Source organism: Chiloscyllium plagiosum, unplaced genomic scaffold, assembly GCF_037043375.1.
Source record: "Chiloscyllium plagiosum isolate Xiang-an unplaced genomic scaffold, Cpla_swu_hap1 HiC_scaffold_12, whole genome shotgun sequence".
NCBI lineage: Eukaryota > Metazoa > Chordata > Chondrichthyes > Orectolobiformes > Hemiscylliidae > Chiloscyllium > Chiloscyllium plagiosum.
Window position 1 is genome coordinate 59,274,919 of NW_028270150.1, and position 20,093 is coordinate 59,295,011.

The window sequence follows — 20,093 nt, forward strand, 5'->3', positions numbered from 1 at the left end:
AGAGGGTTCAGAAGAGTTTTACCAGGATGTTGCTGGGTATGGAAGGTTTGAGTTATAAGGATAGGCTAGGACATATTGCACTGTAGCATAGGAGGTTCAGAGGCGACCTTATAGAAGTTTATAAATAGGTTGGGGTATAAGTAGAGTTAATGGTAGTTGTTTTTTCCTTAGCTTGGGATATCTCAAGACAAGAGAGCATATTTTTAAGGTGAGAGAAGGACCAGGTCTTCACCCAGACACAGGAAACAGCCATGGGGACCAGCTCTTCACCCAGACACACAGAACAGCCAAGGGGACCAGCTCTTCACCCAGACACACACTGAACAGTCATGGGGACCAGCTCTTCACCCAGACACACACAGAACATTCATGGGAACCCGCTCTACACCCAGACACATGGAACAGCCATGGGGACCAGCTCTTCACCCAGACACATGGAACAGCCATGGGGACCAGCTCTTCACCCAGACACATGGAACAGCCATGGGGACCAGCTCTTCACCCAGACACACACAGAACAACCATGGGGACCAAATTTGCACCCCAATACGCTAACATTTTCATGCAAGTTTGAGCAAGAGTTTGTTGCTGCATAGGACCTCCAACCAATGCTATACACCAGATACATCAATGGCATTTTCTTCCTTTACACTCATGGTAAGGAATCACTGAAACAACCACAAAACAATATCAACAAGTTTCATCCCATCATCAGACTTACCATGTACTACTCTTCAGAATCAGTCTCATTCTTGGACACACACATCTTTGTCAAGGACGGACACCTCAGTACCTCACTCTACCACAAGCCCATGGATAACCTCCCAATGCTGCATTTCTCTAGCTTTCACCCTCAACATGGTAAAGAAGTCATCCCTTATGGGGACAAGCCCTGCACACACACAGGATCTGCTCAGACGAGGAGGAACATGACAGACACCTAAAGATGTTGAAAGACACCCTCATATAAACGGAATACAATGCTCAACTCATCAATTGCCAGTTCCAACATGCCACAGGGAAAAACTGCAATGACCTCCTCAAAAGACAGACACAGGACATGACCGATAGAATACCCTTCATCATTCAAAACTTCCACGGAGCAAAGAATCTGTGCTATGTTCTTCGCAGCCTTCAACATGTCATTGATGACAATGAACATCTCACCAAGGTCATCCCTACACCTCCACTTTTCACCTTCAAACAACCGCCAAACCTTAAAATGACCATTGTTCGCAGCCCATTACCAGCTTTCAGGACAATATTGACTACAACACCACACAACCCTGCCATGGCAACCTCTGCAAGACATGCCAGAACATCATGAATGCTACCATCACACATGGGAACATCATCCACCACGTACACAGCAGATACTCACGTGAGTCAGCCATGTTGTCTATCACACACGCTGCAGGCAAGGGTGCCGTGAGGCAAGGTATATTGGCGAGATCATCTAGACGCTAAGATAATGGATGAATGGATGCAGAGCAACAATCGCTGTCAGGAATGTTCTCTCCCAGTCAGGGAGCACTTCAGCAGTCTTCAGGTAGACATCCTTCAAGGCAATTGTTGAGATATGCAACAATGCAGAATTGCCAAGGAGAAACTGATAGCCAAGTTCCATAGCGATGAAGGTGGCTTCAAATGTGCGCTTGGGTTCATGTCACGTTACATGTAACCCCACTGTACTATTCTGCAAAATCTTTCTTACCGTCCTGTTTTGACACAATCACCTTGATAACTTGTTATGATCTCTTCACCTTAATTAGTTTGTACAGTTTTAGATTACTTGTTACTTTGGTTAGACCCTCGGCGTGCGACTCTTATCCCTACTAAGTTATTCTAGTTATTTGGTTTGTCTCCAGCACCACATTATTTTTGATTGCTTGTAATTATCTCCCTGTCTCAATTAATCAGATTATAGGTCATTCTTTCACTTGTTATTTAGCTGTTGACACTTTACTCAAACCATCTGGCACGCTTGATTACCTGCAGAGACCTATTATTCTGCCTGTCAATGCTCCACGCACACACTATTTGTATGATCTCTCTGATTATAAATTCTGTTCCTGGTTGCTCTCTTCAGTTTACCTGATGAAGGGGCAGCACTCTGAAAGCTTGTGATTTCAAATAAACTTGTTGGACTATAATCTGGTGCCATGTGCGTTTTGACCTTCTCCTAACTAGTTTAGTGCTCCATATTAGTACTGGTACCAATGCCAAGTATCCCAATTCCGGGAGGTTTCTTTTGATCTTTAATACTAATATAAAAGGACAACTGCTAAATTTGAATATTTATATCATAAATATTCAAGACTACAGATCAATTAGGAAGAGCAGGAACTAAGCAAAGCTAGACAGGTGGTTCTGTTAACTAACAGTGGTATTAATACAATTGGATGATACAAGATAAGAAACAGAAATGGCTTGTATAGAGATGAGAAATAACAAAGCTAAGAGGTCACTTGTGGGTGTGATATACAGGCCCCTTAACCTTAAATATTGGTAAAGACATTTTGCCAAAGTCCCAAGGGCTGCTCTCTCATTGAAGAGAGACTACTGGTGGTCAGTTCACCCTGAGCATCACCACATATCAAGTGAGGGGCAAGGCTAGGAAGGCAGGACCTTCAACGTGACCTCAGATGTTACAGGAATTAAATCCACAATGTTGCTGTTACTCTGCATCACAAGCCAGCCGTCCAACTAATTGAGCTAGTAACCATATGATTGGATGGACTATAAAGGAAGAAATAAGGGGAGCTGGTCAGAAGAGTATGGTAATAATCACAGGGACTTTTAGTCTGCATATAGACTGCAAATGTAGCTTCGATGAAGAGTTCATAGCATATTTTTTGGAACTGTTCATTTGATGAGTACTTTCTGGAGCCAATAAGACCTTGTATTGTGCAATGAGACAGGATAAATTAATGACCTGATAACGAAGGTGCTCCTAGGTAGCAGTGGTCTTAATATGAATAAACTTCACACTCAGTTTGAGGGGGAAGAGGAGTGGGTCCAGGACTTAAAATTAACTAAAAGCAATAATGAGAGCTTAACAGCAGAGCTGGATAAAATGAACTTGCAAATTAGGTTACGATATAAGGCAATACAGATACAGTGCTAAACTTATAAGAGCAAACTTTTTTTTAAATTACTAAGAATAGATACATTTCAACAAGGAAGAAAAATTCCAAGAGGAGGGCCTTTGGTTAACTAAGAATGTTAGTATCAAACTAAAGGAAAAAGCACATAGTTGTACATGGACGGAATGGTAGGTTAGAAGATTGGACAAAAAAATGAAAAAAATAACAGGTTGACTAAAATAGAATTGTATGCATTATTGCTTTGGGTGTTAAGTTTAAGAATAGGTAAGTTTGTTGAAGCAGTTGAATTGTAAGAAGCAGTAGTGAGGTCACACCTGGAATACGGTGTGCAGTTGTGCCCCCGATATTTAGGAAAGGATAGTTCAAAAGTATTACATCAGGCTGGTGCCTGGGATAAATGGTTTGACTTACCAGGAATGGCAAAATAGGTTTGGCTTTTATTCATTAGAACTGAAAATACGAACTGTGATCTTATGAAACATACAAAATTCTCAGGGGTCTCGACAGATTAGATGCTGAGAAGATTTTTTCACAATTGGGAGTATCTCGAACTAGGGGGCATAGTTATATAGAAAAAGGGACATTCATTTAAAACTGAGGTACAAAGGAATTTCTTCTCCTAGAGACCTGTGAATGTATATAATTCTATACCCCCGTGTACTGGAGGTTAGATCACTGAAAATACTAAAACAGGAGATAGGTATATTTTTGAAATATCAAGCAGTTGAGGGCTATAATGAAGAGCTGGCACAGAAAAGGGTTTGCGGCCTGAACATATCAGCCACAATCTTACAGAATGATGGTGATGAAGGTTGTGAACCCCGAAAAGTGAAATGTTCTGTTTCACTGGCTTACCCTAGTGCTTAGAGGCAGTGGAAATTCAAGGGTTAAAGTTTCCCTATTGGAATGTCTCTCTATGTATTTGACTGTATGCCTGTCCGTGGCAGGCAGAGACCAGAGATCACAGCAGGGTGCTGGCTGCCACTAAACCACCAAAGCCGTCTTGAGCCATACTCACTTTTTGAATAGGACTGGCAGCCCTGATCAGACATCCCATTAACTACCTCCTGTTTCCATGCATATAACCTTGTTAACTGGCAAGGAAGTATGTGAGGACTAACCACACTCCTGATCCTAAAACTTATTATCTACCCCTTTATCAATTAGCATGAGATTGACAACAGTATAGTCACAAGTTTCTGTGAACAGTTTAATATTGTCACAGGACAGCAGCGATCTCCAGCTATTGTGAGAGTGAAAAACACATTGTTAACAAGATTTGTATTCTGCCTTGTGATGTCAGAAACCTTTGTATCAATTATACTTGAATAAGATACAAAAAATGCTGTTTACTTGTAATGTCCAGAGGTTCACTGGGGAGTGCCTCCACATGAAGACTGCCAGACTCCTTTGGTGGCACTCTGGATCTCTTCCATGGTTTTCAGAAAGAAAGTGTCCGCGATCTGAAGCTGGTGTCATCCGAAATTTACTTTAACAGTGGGGCAGGCTTGAGAAGCTGAATGAGCCTATGCCTGTTTCTATTTCTTATGATCTTACAGTATTACAGGCATAACGTCACACAGCATAGAAAACAGGTCCTTCAGTCCATCTCATCTATGCTGACCAAGAAGCATCAAACTACGCTAATGCCATTTACCTGTACTTTGTCCATAGCCTATTATGAATTTTAAGTGCTTACCTGGAGGTTCGTGAAATATTGCAAGAGTACCTGACTCTATTACCCTCTCAGGCAGCATGTTCTATATTTCTACCAGCTTCCGGGTGATTTATTTTTCCTCAGATCCCCTCTACTTACTCCTCACTTTCAACTTGTGCCCCTCACTTTTCAATTTTAGACACGTCTGCCACGGGGAAAAGGCTGTCACGATCCACTCTGTGTATGCCTCTCATAATTTTGTATACCTCAATCAGGTACCCCCTTAGCCTGCTCTACTTATAGAGTCATTGAGTCGCACAGCACAGAAACAGGTCATTTGGCCCAACTACTTTATGCCAACTAGTTTTCCTAAACTGAACAAGTCCCATTTGCCTGTGCTTGGCCCACATCTCTCTAAACCTTTCCTACCCATGTACCCATCCAAATCTCTTTTAAATGTTCTAATTGGACCCACCTCTACCACTTCTTCTGACAGTTCATTCCATATATACCACCCTCTGAGTGAAAAGGTTGCCCTTCATGGGCAAATGGTAACGTTCTTGGCAGTGTAGATGAACAGGTAGATCTGAGTGTCTTGGTGCATAAATCCCTGAATGTTGCCACCCAGATCAATAGGGCTAAGAAGGCATATGGTGCGTTGGCGTTTATTGGTAGGGGGATTGAGTTTCATAGCCATGAGGTCATGCTTCAGCTGTACAAACACTTGTAAGGCCGAACCTGGAGTATTGCATGCAGTTCTGGTCATTGCATTATAGGAAGGTTGTTGAAGCTTTGGAAAGGGTTCTGCGGACCCTTTACTAGGATGTTGCTCGGTGTGGAAGGAAGGTCTTACAGGGAAAGGCTGAGAGAACTGAGACTGTTTCCATTGGAAAGAAAAGGTTGAGAGGTGACTTAATCATGACGTATAAGATAATCAGAGGATTAGAAAGGGTGGACAGTGAGAGCCTTTTTCCTTGGATGGTGAAGGAATATAGCTTTAAATTGAGGTGTGAGAGATTTAGGACAGATATTGGGGGTAGTTTCTTCACTCAGAGAGTAGTAGGGGCGTGGAACGCCTTGCCTGCAACAGTAGTAGACTCGCCGATGTTAAGGGCATTTAAATGGGCATTGGACGTACATATGGATAATAATGGAACGGTGTAGGTTAGATGGGCATCAGATTATTTCCGCAGGTTGGCGCAACATTGAGGGCTGTACCACACTGTAACATTCTATGTTTTATATGTTTAGGTCCCTTTTAAATCTTACCCCTCTTGCCTTAAACCTATGCCTTCGAGTTTTGGACTCCCCTACATTGAGGAAAAGACCTTGTCTCTTCAGCTTATCTATGTATCTCATGATCCTGTAAATCATTACAATGTCCTCCCTCTACCTCTTACTCCTTAGAATAAATGTCACAGCCAATCCAGCGTCACCTTATAACTCAAACCTTTCAGTCATAGTAACATTATTGTAAATATTTTTTGCACCCTTTCCAGTTTACTAACAGGGTTCGTGATGTCTCTGATCGTGTTTTCGGGATCCTTGGGGGGGAAAGGGAGCAGCCCCAAGTCGTGGTCCACATAGGCACCAACGACATAGGTAGGAAGAGAGATGGGGATTTAAGGCAGAAATTCAGGGAGCTAGGGTGGAAGCTTACAGCTAGGATGAACAGAGTTGTTGTCTCTGGTTTGTTGCCCGTGCAACGTGCTAGTGAGGCAAGGAATAGGGAGAGAGAGGAGTTGAACACGTGGCTACAGGGATGGTGCAGGAGGGAAGGTTTTGGATTTGTGGATAATTGGGGCTCTTTCTAGGTTAGGTGGGACCTCTACAAGCAGGATGATCTTCATCTGAACCAGAAGGGTACCAATATCGTGGGGGGGGGAATTCACTAAAGCTATTGGGATGGGTTTAAACTAATCCAGCAGGGGGATGGGAACCAAAATTGTAGTTCGACTATAGAAAAGGTTGAGAGTAGGGATGTCTGAAATCAAATTTTAGGGATGCAATGTGGCACCAGCAAGCAAGAAGTTGGTTTGAAGAGTGTCTACCTCAACACCAGGAGCATCCGGAATAAGGTGGGTGAACTTGCAACATGGGTTGGTACCTGGGACTTCGATGTTGTGGCCATTTCGGAGACATGGATAGAGCAGGGACAGGAATGGTTGTTGCAGGTTCCAGGATTTAGATTATTCAGTAAGAACAGAGAAGATGGTAAAAGAGGGAGGTTGTGGCATTGTTGGTCAAGGACACTATTACAGTTGCAGAAAGGATGTCTGGGGACTCGTCAACTGAGGTAGTATGGGCTGAGGTTAGAAACAGGAAAGGAGAGGTCAACCTATTGGGAGTTTTCTATAGGCCTCCGAATAGTTCCAGAGATGTAGAGGAAAAGATAGCAAAGATGATTCTCGATAGGAGTGAGAGAGACAGGTAGTTATCACGGGGGACTTCAACTTTCCAAATATTGACTGGGAACACGATAGTACGATACTATAGATGGGTCAGTTTTTGTCCAGTGTGTGCAGGAGGGCTTCCTGACACAGTATGTCGACAGGTCAACAAGAGGCGAAGCCACATTAGATTTCGTACTGGGTAATGAGACCGGCCTGGTGTTAGACTTGGAAGTAGGTGACCACTTTGGAGATAGCGATCACAATTCTGTTATGTTTACTTTAGTGATAGAAAGGGATAGGTGTATACCACTGGACAAGATTTACAGCTGGGGGAAAGGCTATTATGATGCGATTAGGCAAGATTTAGGAAGCACAGGATGGGGAAGGAAACTACAGGGGATGGGCATATTAGAAATGTGAAGCTTATTCAAGGAAAAGCTCCTAGATAAGTATGTACCTGTCAGGCAGGGAGGAAGCTGTACAGCGCAGGAGCTGTGGTTTACGAAGGAAGTGGAATCTCTGGTCAAGAGGAAGAAGAAGACTTATGTTAGGATGAGATGTGAAGGTTCAGTTAGGGCGCTTGAGGGTTACAAGGTAGCGAGGAAAGACCTAAAGAGAGAGCTCAGAAGAGCCAGGAGGAGACATGAGAAATTGTTGGCGGATAGGATCAGGGTAAACCTGATCTATAGATATATAGATATATAGGCTTTCTATAGATATTTAAGGAATAAAAGAATGACGAGAGTAAGATTAGAGCCAATCAAGGATAGTAGTGGGAAATTATATGTGGAGTCAGAGGAGATAGGGGAAGCACTTAATGAATATTTTTCGACAGTATTCACTCTAGAAAATGACAATGTTGTCGAGGAGAACACTGAGATAAAGGCTACTAGACTAGGTGGGATTGAGGTTCACAAGGAAGAGGTATTAGAAATCCTGCAGAGTGTGAAAATAGATAAGTCCCCTGGGCTGGATGGGATTTATCCTAGGATCCTCTGGGAAGCCAGGGAGGAGATTGCCGAGCCTTTTGTATTGATCTTTAAATCGTCATTGTCTACAGGAATAGTGTCAGAAGACTGGAGGATAGCAAATGTGGTTCCCCTGTTCAAGAAGGGGAGTCGAGACAACCCTGGTAATTATAGACCAGTGAGCCTTACTTCAGTTGTTGGTAAAGTGTTGGAAAAGGTTATAAGTGATAGGATTTATAATCATCTAGAAAAGAATAATTTGATTAGGGATAGTCAGCACGGTTTTGTGAAGGGTAGGTCGTGCCTCACAAACCTTATTGAGTTCTTTGAGAAGGTGACCAAACAGGTAGATGAGAGTAAACTGGTTGATGTGGTATATATGGATTTCAGTAACACGTTCGATAAGGTTCCCCATAGTAGGCTATTGTACAAAATGCGGAAGAATGGGATTGTGGGAGATATAGCAGTTTGGATCAGTAATTGGCTTGCTGAAAGAAGATAGAGGATGGTGGTTGATGGGAAATGTTCATCCTGGAGTCCAGTTACCAGTAGTGTACCGCATTTTTATAAACAAACTGGATGAGGGCATAGAAGGGTGGGTTAGTAAGTTTGCAGACAACACTAAGGTCGGTGGAGTTGTGGACAGTGACGAAGGATGTTGTAGGTTACAGAGAACATAGATAAGCTGCAGAGCTGGGCAAATGGAGTTTAATGCAGACAAATGTGAGGTGATTCACTTTGGTCGGAGTAACCAGAATGCAAAGTACTGGGCTAATGGTAAGATTCTTGGTAGTGTAGATGAGCCGAGAGGTCTCGGTGTCCAGGTACACAGATCCTTGAAAGTTGCCACCCAGGATGACAGGGTCATTAAGAAGGCACACAGTGTTTCAGCTTTTATTAATATAGGGATCAAGTTCCGGAACCATGAGGTTATGCTACAGCTATACAAAACTCTGGTGCGGCCGCACCTGGAGTATTGTGTACAGTTCTGGTTACCGCATTATAAGAAGGATGTGGAAGCTTTGGAAAGGGTGCAGAGGAGATTTACTAGGATGTTGTCTGGTATGGAGGGAAGGTCTTACAAGGTAAAGCTGAGGGACTTGAGGTTGTTTTTGTTAGAGAGAAGAAAGTTGAGAGGTGACTTAATAGAGACATATAAGATAATCCGAGGGTTAGATAGGGTGGACAGGGAGAGCCTTTTTCCAAGTATGGTGACGGTGAGCACAGGGGGTATAGCTTTAAACTGAGGGGTGATAGATATAGGACAGATGTCAGAGGTAGTTTATTTACTCAGAGAGTAGTAAGGGTATGGAATGCTTTGCCTGCAATGGTAGTAGATTCGCCAACTTTAAGTACATTTAAGCCGTCATTGGACAAGCATATGGATGTACATGGAATAGTGTAGGTTAGATGGGCTTCAGATTGGTATGACAGGTCAGCGCAACATCAAGGGCCAAAGGGCCTGTACTGCGCTGCAATGTTCTATGTTCTATCTTTCCCACAGCAGGATGATTAGAATTATACACAGTACTCCGAATGTGGCCTTACTAATGTCTTATACAGCCACTACATGATGTCCTGACTCCTATACTCAATGCACTGACCAATGAAGGCAAGCACGCCAAATGCTTCCACACTATCTTGTCCACTTATGACTCCACTTTCAAGGAACTACACATCTACACTCTTACCTGTCTTTGTTTGGCAATACTCCCCAGGGCCTGCTATTAACTGTATAATTCCTGTCCTCAGCTGCGATTGTAACATAAACATAAATTAACTGTTGTATTTCCTACTTATAACAATGTGCACACTTCAAACAAAAACTTCACTAGGTGTATAAAGTTCTTTAAACATCTAATGATCATGAAAATGCTGAATGAATGCATGTTTTTCTTTCTATTAAATTTCTCTAGTGTCATAATTCTCAAACATCTAGATTCCTCTAATTTCTGCTTCACCAACGTCCCTAATTTTAAATCTCTTGACCACTGGCAGCCATGTCTTCAGCTGCCTGAGCCCTAAGCTTTAAAAGTCCCACACTAAACCGAACACCCTTTACTTTGCTTTCCTTCTTCAAAATATTATCAAAATCTACATCTTTGACCAAACATTTGGTCATTTTATGAGTTGTTAATTATGCCAATAGCTATCCACCCTCTTTCAATAAATTAGATCACAGACTACAGAAAGTTGGTTTCTCACCAAAATCCAAACACATCACTGTTAAACACTAAAATGGAATAATTGGAATTAGGTTTGGTTCCTAATCAAAAGTTGATCATCTTTAACGCATGTTTCCACCTGCCCAACACATTCTCACTTACCGATGTGGGAGGTAGTCAAGATTCCTGTTCCTCCCAATCCACTTGTTTTCTAAAACATGATCCAATACATTAGTCTTTGCACCTTTTTAATAATATTTTTTATAGAACAGTAAAGTTAGATTGGTGCATAAGATTATATAATTTGCTTAGTCTTGCTGAATTTGCAGAAATGACTTAGCCCTAACACTAAGCTATGGACACAACAACATGAGCAAAAGTGATGACTTCAGTGGGAATGGGTTTGCTGATAATTATAAGGTTAGATCGGCTAGGGCATTGCTATTTTTATTAAGTTTCCATGCTTGATGAAAAGAGAACCAAACGGAGGAAATGGAAAGTTCTGAAGATCACAGGACAGGATATTTTAATGTCAGGAACAAGAGTCATGCATGATTTCTTTTTAAAATAACCATGTAAATGGAGAACTGAGTGCATAAACAAGGGCATATCATTCATGATGTAATTATGGTCCATGAAGTAATGTTGCTAAAATGGGATAAATACATTAGAGAGTGGTTGAATTGTTGAGACATTTTTGAACTATCTGAGGGTGTTTCCTCCCATGTGCTTACTTTGACTTCTCATTAAAATGTTGTGTGATTTACTTTACAGCTGTCTTGTATCAAGTGTCTTTAGACACTCTTACAACAAAAGTGGATCATGCAGGTCTATCTTCATACTTTGGAAAGCCAGAAGTGATAAAATTTTTTGGAATACTGCAAGGATCACTCACATGCAAACACACCAAAACTCATTTAATTTCAAAATAAAATTAAATGTAAATAACTTAAATGTATCAAGCTAACTCATATACTGAATTTTCTTTATACTTCTCTGAAGTACATATTGTGTTGCAGACATAGCACCTCGTGGACACCTGTGTCATCCACAGTGATCACATCTGATGTAAAAGTCTTTAGCTCAAGAAACATCAACTCAGTTAACAAGCTGGAAACCAAACTTTGGATACTGTAATATATAATTGAGGAGGAAGTTACCTGGATACTTTGTTCCAGCAGGCAGATGGATCTCTCATGCTAGGTTAGTGGTTTTCAAACTGTGAGTCGCAGAACCACTGAAAGGGTCTCAAAGATGTGTTTGTAGTCTCAAACTGCCTTTCTCCAGGCAAATATAGTAGCTATGGAGAAGAGACTGTCCAGTCTGGAGTTTGACGCTGGACAACAACAGATTTACTGGATCACTGGCACCAACCAGTAAAGGGAACAGTGAGCCCAAAAGGTTATTTAACATGAACAATCAGCAAATGCCAATTGGGCAAATGTTTGCGTACTGGTGTGTTTGATCAGAAGTAAACAAGCACTGACCAAATGTGGAAGCAACCAGGACAGTATATAGCTAGGGGAGCTTGTAGTAATATTGAAAGACATTGGGTTCACTTGTCGTAAGATTTAGGGGTGAAATTTTCTGCTCAGTCAATATTGGATGTTGAAGAAGCAATCTAACAATTTAAAGATGGAGGCGGGGTTTCAAGAGAGAACGTGGTAAGGTACTGCATGTGTACACTAAGTGTTAGGAAAGGTGGGGATGATGATGCAATACAAAACTTTTACTCAGAGATGGGCCTATGTAATCTGGTCGGCATAGATAAAGAAACACAAACCAAAACCTACTAAAATTCCAGTTGCAGTTTTCACACCTTGATGTAGTTAAAGGATAGCTGCTTGTGGAGTGAGAAACAGAGAAACAAAGACAGAAAGAGACAACACAGCTAATACTTTGAATAACAATAAAAACTGTTTTCCACATAAGCAACTAAATTGGTGCGAGTTGGCTCTCTATTCAAAAAGATAGAATAGATAGGAAGTTTGGAGGTTTTTGGAATCACTACAATCAGTTGGTTTGGGATGTTGCAACCTGGCATGACAGGGACAAGCAAACCGCCTGCTAAACTGGGAGCAAACTTGGAACTCAATCTTGTAATTTTATATTACTGCCAGCAAAAGAGGTACTCAATTACATTAATTAGTTAATCTAAAAATAGTTTTAATTTGATGTAATGGTTGCCTCAAGTACTGTTTGATCATGTTGATTTTAGTTTATTAGTTACAGTAATAGTCTAAAAACAAAGTTTTTGTTCTGTTCACTTCTGTTGCTTGCTGGGAAATTCATCTTTTGTAAAACAACATTTATGTCCATAAAGATCATAAAATTGTCATATAAAAATTTTATTTAGTAAAAATTTTAAATAATTTTTGGAAGTACTTTGTCAACATTGCAGACAAATTATCGGAAATTTCTATGTTAATAGTCTCAGTTAAAGCAGCAGTACTTAATTCATTAAAAAAATGCCAAAAGTATTATGCAGGAAAATTGAAACAAATAAAATCCTTTACAAAAAGAATAATAAATCAGGAAGCTTCTGTGAACAGAGAAATAGAGCTAACATTTATGGTCAACTTAATTAGAAATGCTTAAGTCATACCTTACAGGTTCTTGCCAACGTTTTAGCCAGCTGCAGCAATTAGCCATGAGACTAAACATCCCTTTTCAGAATTCTGTAAGCAATTTCAGCAAATGCACGAACAACGGAGACGTAAACATCTGAAACAAAATCAAGAAAACCAAGAAGAATAAACATGCAAAGTTAATGGGAAATGATTTAAGTCATTTAGACTATTTACATAACAAGTCAGGAAATCTAAAACCTCCTTCCTTAGTAAGTAGAGTCATAAAGCACAGAAGAGGCCTTTCAATGCATCAAGACTATACCAATTAATCTCCACTAATTCCATTTTCTAGCACTTGGTCCATTGCCATGAATGTTCTGACATTTCAAAGGTTCATCCATGTACTTATAGAGTTGTAGAGTATGGAAACAGACCCTTCAGTCCAACTCATCCATGCCAATCAAATTTCCCAAACTAAACTAATCCTAATTGCCTATGCTTATCCATATCCTGCTAAACCTTTCCTATTCATGTACCTGTCCAAATATCTTTTAATGTTGCAACTATACATTCATTTACCACTTCCTCTGGCAATTCATTCCACATATGAACCAACCTCTGTGTGAAAAGGTTGCCCCTCAGGTCCCTTTTAAATTTTTATCCTCTCACCTCAAAATTATGCCCTCTGCTTTTGAACTCCTCTAGCCGAGGGAAAAGATCTTTCCTAATCACCTTACCTATATCCCTCTTGATTTAATAAATCTCTATAAAGTCACCCCTTAGCCCCCTATGCTTAAATGAAAAAAGTCACAGCCTCTCCTTATAACTCAAACCTTCCAGTCTAGTAACATTCTGCTAAATCTTCTCTGCACCCTTTCCAATTTAATAATATCCTTTCTAAAGCAGGGTGACCAGAATTGTACACAATACTACAAAAGTGGCTTCACCAGTAGTCTGTACAACTGCAACATAACATTCCAACTCCTATACTCAATGGTCTGAGCAACGAAGGCAAGCATGCCAAATGCCTTCTTTACCACTCTGTCTACCTGTGACGTAACTTTCAAGGAACTATGTACCTGAATGCCAACACTCCTCAAGTCCTGCCCTTGTTTGTCTTACCAAAATGTAACACCTCATATTTATCTAAATTAAACTTCATCTGCCACTCCTCCTTAGACTCACTGGTCTACAGTTCCCAAGCTTCTCTAGTGTCATAATTCCCTTGTGAACATTTTGGCCTATTAGTGTATGCATGTGGAGGGCAATTTTGTTTCGGTGGTGTTCGGGAGCAGGGAAGAGATTATCAGTTAACACCAGGGGTCTTCTACCCAATGTTTATTATATTACATTTAGCCATCTGCTTTCTTGTAATCCTTCAACTGGACCTTGTTTAGCATAGCTAGTTTAAGTCACTCTTTCTGTTATATTTATAAATTATATCTAATCTCAAGACTGAACTTCTTCCTTTTTTTCTCAGTGGCTTTTCACTTCTTTCATACACTGTTTTACAATGTGTTTTATTCTACTCAATGCTAAGCTCTGGGTATATTGTGTTTTTCATGTTCTCAGGCTGTCGCAAAACTTGGCAACCAATAGTTTATTTTCAAAGTGTCATCATTATTACTGTGTAGCGAAATGCAGCTAAGTTGCAAAAAGTGGGATTTTATGCACAACAAAATTAACGTTCCTAGGTATATTTGAAATAAAAATAAATGATGCCAAGATAGCAAGACCTCCCTAGGCTTCTTCGTTTTGTTTCGTGAAATATTTCACACTCATTTGAACAAGGAAATAGAGCGTTGATTTGCCACCCTCCAAAACAATAAATTTTACATTGAATTATTCTACAAATGTTTTTTATTCATTCACAGGATGTGAACATTTCTTGCTAAACCAGCATTTATTATCCATCCCAATTGCTAAGTGAGCTATTAAGAGTCAACCCACATTGTTAGTCACATGCAGGCTAGACCAGGTGAGGATGACAGTTTCCTTTCTTAAAGGACATTAGTGAACCAAATAGGTTCTCTTGACAATCAGCAATGATGATCATGCAACTCTTATTTCCAAGTCTCCAGAATATTGCCTGTACCACTGAACTAATAGTCCAGGGATAATACCATCAGGCTGTCATCTCCTCTATTAGGTTAGGTAGAGCTATGTAGCTTTCCAACCCCAAAGAACGAATATACAGTTTTCATCATATTTTCTGACTCATTGATTCTCTAGAATTATAAAGAGGTATGGTTCAAAGTACATTTGAAAATGTGAACAAAGGAGGGAAATACAGGACTGAAACAGATTTTGAAAGGACTTAATGTTTTCCAATATATAATGGAATGTAATTCCAAATTGAGCAATATATTTGAGAAATAGTATAATAGATAATGAATCAAAAAGTATCAAACTTTTTCATGACTGAACAGGAGATTCACCGGGATGTTGTCTGGGATGGAGAGTTTTAGTTATGATGAGAGAATGAGTAGACTGGAGACTGACAGGGACATGATAGAGATGTATAAAATTGTGAGGGGCACGGATAGGTAAGATGGGAAGTATCCTTTGCCTTTGGTGGAGGGATCAATGACCAGGGGCATGGATTAAAGATAAGAGATTGTTTGGGGTGTAAAGAAAATATTTTTCACCCAGAGGGTGGTGGGAATCTGGAATTCACTGCATGTAGGGTGGGAGAGGCAGAAACGCTCACAACATTTAAGAGGAATCTAGATGTCCACGTGTGATGCCATGGCGTCCAAGGCTATGGGTCAAGTGCTGTAAAATGACCGTAGAAGAATTAGTTGGCTCCTTTGATCAGTGAAAACTTGATTGGTGAAGGGCCTTCTCCCGGGCTGTACACATCTATGCTATTATGCCTATGACTCTATTTTACTCAGTCATTAGTTAACATCTTGTAAAAGTTTGGAGGAATTAAGGAAGTGATGCCTTTTCCCACCTCTATAGTAAAGGACCAAGCAAGTCCTGACTGCACACTTGACAAATGGCATTTATATAGCTCTTTTAACATGGTAAAACATCTCAAGGTGTTTCAGAGGAGTATTAGTAAAATCTGACATGAACTATACTAAAAACAATCGTGATTTATCTATTACCTTTCATGATCGCAGGAAAGCCAAAGGATTTTACAGTCAATGAATAACCAGCTAAGAGAACAAATGACTCTCCAAATTAGCCTTCATCTGCACAAAAAAACAATGTTAGCACACCTAACGTAAAAGAATATTAGGGCCGGATGACCAAAAGCTTTGTTAAAGATTTAAAGGACATCTTTACAAGTAGAAGCTTCAACGAGATCATCGCTCATTCTTCAAATGTATAGAGAATACATATCAGACCTATCATCCCAGGAACAACTCTGAAATAGAGGTGTGCAACAAAATTTATCAACAACATATTTCTTGAGATAAGGGTACCAAATCTGCACATAGACACGGTCATAGAGTCATAGAATTGTACAGCACAGAAACAGACCCTTCAGTCCAATTTGTCCAGACCAACCAGGTATCCAAACTAAATCTAATCTCATTTGGATCATATGCCTCTAAACACTTCCTATTCACATACTGATCCAGATGTCTTTTAAATATTGTATTTGTCCCAGCTTCCAACACTTCCTCTGCTCATTCCATACACGCACCATCCTCGGCTTGAAAAAGTTGCCCCTTCGGTCTGAACCTTTCCAATATTCACAACATCCTTCCTATGGCAGGGAGACCAGGACTGCACACAGTATTCCAACAGTGGCCTAACCAATGTCGTATACAGTCACAACATGACCTCCCAACTCCTATACTCAATCCACTGGCCAAATAAGGCAAGCATACCAAACACCTACCTGCAACTGCATTTTCAAAGAACTATGAACCTGCACTCCAAGGTCTTTTTGTTCACCAACAGTAGCCAGGACCTTACCATTAAGTGTATAAGTCCTGCCCTGATTTGCCTTTCCAAAATGCAGCACCTCACCTAAATTAAACTTCACCTGCCACTCCTCGGGCCATTGGCCCATCTGATGAAGATCTCATTGTATTCGGAGGTAGTCATCTTCGCTGTCCACTACGCCTCCAATTTTGGTCACCTGCAAATTTACTAACCATACCTATAACTGACATCCAAATCGGTCTGATCAAACTCTTATATAATTGAAGTAAAACTTCATTACTCCTACTTGTAAACCTTCTTGCAAGAAAGGCTAACGTTATTAGCTTTCCTATAGCTTGCTGCACCTACATATTAGTTTTCATTGACCTATCCACAAGGATACCTAGTCCTCTTTGTTCATCTAGATTTTCTAACTTTTTCAGAACTGCTCCGCATATCTGAATTGTATAAACGGGCAAAGGTAAGGACTGCAGATGCTGGACATTAGAGTCAAGAGTGTGGTATTGGAAAAGGACAGCAGGTCAAGCAGTATCCAAGGAGCAGGAAAATCGAAGTTTTGGGAAGGGCTTTTGCTCGAAATGTCAATTTTCCTGCTCCTCGAATGCTGCCTGACCTGCTGTGCTTTTCCAGCACCACTCTCTCAACCCTGAATTGTATAAATGACAACTCAATGTGGGACAATGTGCAAGCATGCATGCTTAAAAATGTCAAGTGAAATATCTACTGGGTAACTTTATTATAACTTAGGAGTGGAGAATTTAATAAACACTAAATTCATATAAAATTCAGCAGCTTTGTTGTTTTGCTGTTGTATTAATTTGAAACTACCTCTATTGAGCTTAAGGCCAGATGTGGGGTAGGGATCATTTTATTGCATGTTCAGCTCTGTTCAGACAGATGTGATGGTTCTGAGAAGAAACTTCAGCTTCAGATTTTTACATTTCCAAACTTTTATTTCTTGGCAGCTCTGTTCTTTTACTAATTATTTCTTTTCTGCTTGTTTCTTCACTTTTTTTACTACTTGCCCTGGGTTTTCTCCTTTGCAATTGAGCCTTTCTCCACCTTCCTTCTGATATTGACCCTCATCTGGCACCAGAGTGTGTCTGTATCAACCCTACTGTCAGCCAAGACTATCTTTATTGAGGAGAAAGTGAGGTCTGCAGATGCTGGAGATCAAAGTTGAAACTTTATTGCTGGAACAGCACAGCAGGTCAGGCAGCATCCAGGGAACAGGAGATTCGACGTTTCGGGCACAGGCCCTTCTTCAAGAAGGGCCTGTGCCCGAAACGTCGAATCTCCTGTTCCCTAGATGCTGCCTGACCTATCTTTATTGAGACCAGGGACATTCCCTTGCACTTGCTGCAACCTGCCACAACCCTGTTGCTGTTTCACAAAGCTGCAAATGATAAGAGACATCAGAACAATTTGCATGCTTAGCAGGCACGAGCCACCCTGCATTCATATCATACATATCAAAACAAAAAAAAGTCAGAACTGATTTCACAGTGACCAGGAGAGATTGAACAGGTTAGGGTAACTTCTAAAGATTTGCAATTGTAGAAAGAATCCAAAACTAGAGACTATATATTTAATAATTTGGGAGTACAGATCAAAAAGCAATGGCATAATAATCAGTCTATTTTACTATGGCTGAGATTCATTTGGGTAGAACATCAAGACCACCTCCTCTTCTCTTCACTATATTCTTGTATATATACCCAAGAAAAAGACATTTTGTCAATGCTTTTCAACTTGCATTCAACAGGACAATTTGCCAAAAATATCAGCTTAAAGGGAAACAGCATTTACACAGTTTGAGAAGAGTGTTGATTGGTTGACAAGCAGAGTCGAATTCGTTGAGGTTTTCAACAAAACATGTCCTTTTGCAGCAATACTATAAAATCAATAAAATCAAAAGGGAAATAACAAGAAATTGATTTACTTAGGAGTAAATGGTTCAACTGGCTTGGATGCTTTCAAATAAATACGCTGAAAGGCTGAGATTTCTGATAGATAAAATGAGAGGAGACGGGAATATGAATAGTAGCACAGGCTAGTTGAGCAGCTTATTGTGTTGGTGTACGGCTTGTTGTATATTTCACAGAGGACTGCCAATGTCAATTTCAGGCAAACCTTTGTTTAGAAAATGCAGTGCCAATACGCTGTCACAAATCATTGGGCTGGTTGTACCAAGCAAGCAAGTCAGGACGTGCTGAAGAGACAATTTCAAAAAATGATAATGCATTGCTTTTTAAAAAAATACTTTTGCCCGCGAGCAACGTGAAACGAACTCAACCAAGCCCAGCGGTGGGACTGATGTACCGTACGGCTTTCCTTCATCCCCACCACATGGGCCCACCTTCCAAGTGTGAAGGAAAGGACATTACTGCCTCAAGATGAGACATATTTAAAGGGCCTGCACTTCTTGCCACTTCCCGACATCAGAGGGTGGAAATCCAGGATTCTTCTTTCCCCGATCCAGGGAAGCAGGCGCTGCAGGTTTGAACGTGCCCAAGGCCAGCCTCCCCCATAATCACTGCGGGGCTGGATGGACAAGGGGAAAAAAAAACAACACAAAGAAAAGGTCGCCTGGGCCTCCTGGAGCAGCGGCTGCCCAGCGAGCCCCACGATCCGACAGCGTGGCGGCTGCGGCCCAGCTCCGTGTGGATTTACCCCCCGCCCCCGGAGAAGCATCACTTACCGCCCGGCCGTGGCCGTAGCTCCCCACTCACAGTGTTATATCCGGGTATTCCCCCACTCCACCACCTCCCGGTTACCCTGGTGTCCGTTGCTAAGCAGGTTGCCAAGTTCCACACCGTCGCCCTGGTGACGGTGGAACCACCCCCGCGCGGTGACGTCACGGCCCCGCCGCGCGCCTGCCGGTGCTCGCTGCGGCAGTTTGCCCTGATTCCCCAACCCGAGCGCGCGCGGTGCTGGCAAGTGCATCGCTTCCTGCATCCACAGACAAACACGGCAGTGTGGTCGCATACAATCCGACCAAAGTACTGTACATCTAACAGCATTGCACCATTGTTCAGACGGGCACAAGGTGCAGAATCCCAAATCATACACAACACCGGGAAAACCCGGCAGACTCGGTCAGGATTGGCAATCACACGCGGATATCCACTCTCGAAAGGAAACAGCTCGCGCATTTCTGACAAGAGATTCCCATCAGGGCTCCTTCTGAAATGTGGAAGTATTTCCATTCCTGGCAATGTAGAACAGGCAGGGGGAGAGCAAACCATGCCCCCTTTCTCACAGCAGGGAACCAGTGTCAGGAACTCTGACAGCTGCTGTGAAAAGGTTAGTACATGAGCTAAGTGCTGG

General features: G+C 41.3%; 1 protein-coding gene across 6 annotated transcripts in view; it reads right to left on the bottom strand.

The window, feature by feature from the left end:
* The window catches only part of arl13b (ARF like GTPase 13B), a 132,969-nt gene extending 113,400 nt beyond the window's left edge, over positions 1-19,569 (bottom strand). For 4 of the 6 annotated variants that reach the window (XM_087992861.1, XM_043700789.2, XM_043700788.2 and 1 more), the window contains exons 1-2: positions 19,465-19,569; positions 12,896-13,014 (exon numbers count right to left, since the gene is read on the bottom strand). In XM_087992861.1, the coding sequence (XP_087848987.1) occupies positions 12,896-12,954 (59 nt within the window). In that variant the 5' untranslated portion in view covers positions 12,955-13,014; positions 19,465-19,569. Of the gene's footprint in view, positions 1-12,895; positions 13,015-15,973; positions 16,062-19,122; positions 19,208-19,464 lie in introns of those variants that run through there. The other 2 variants (XM_087992860.1, XM_087992859.1) reach the window with 2 other exon arrangements.
* Positions 19,570-20,093: the final 524 nt, after the last annotated feature.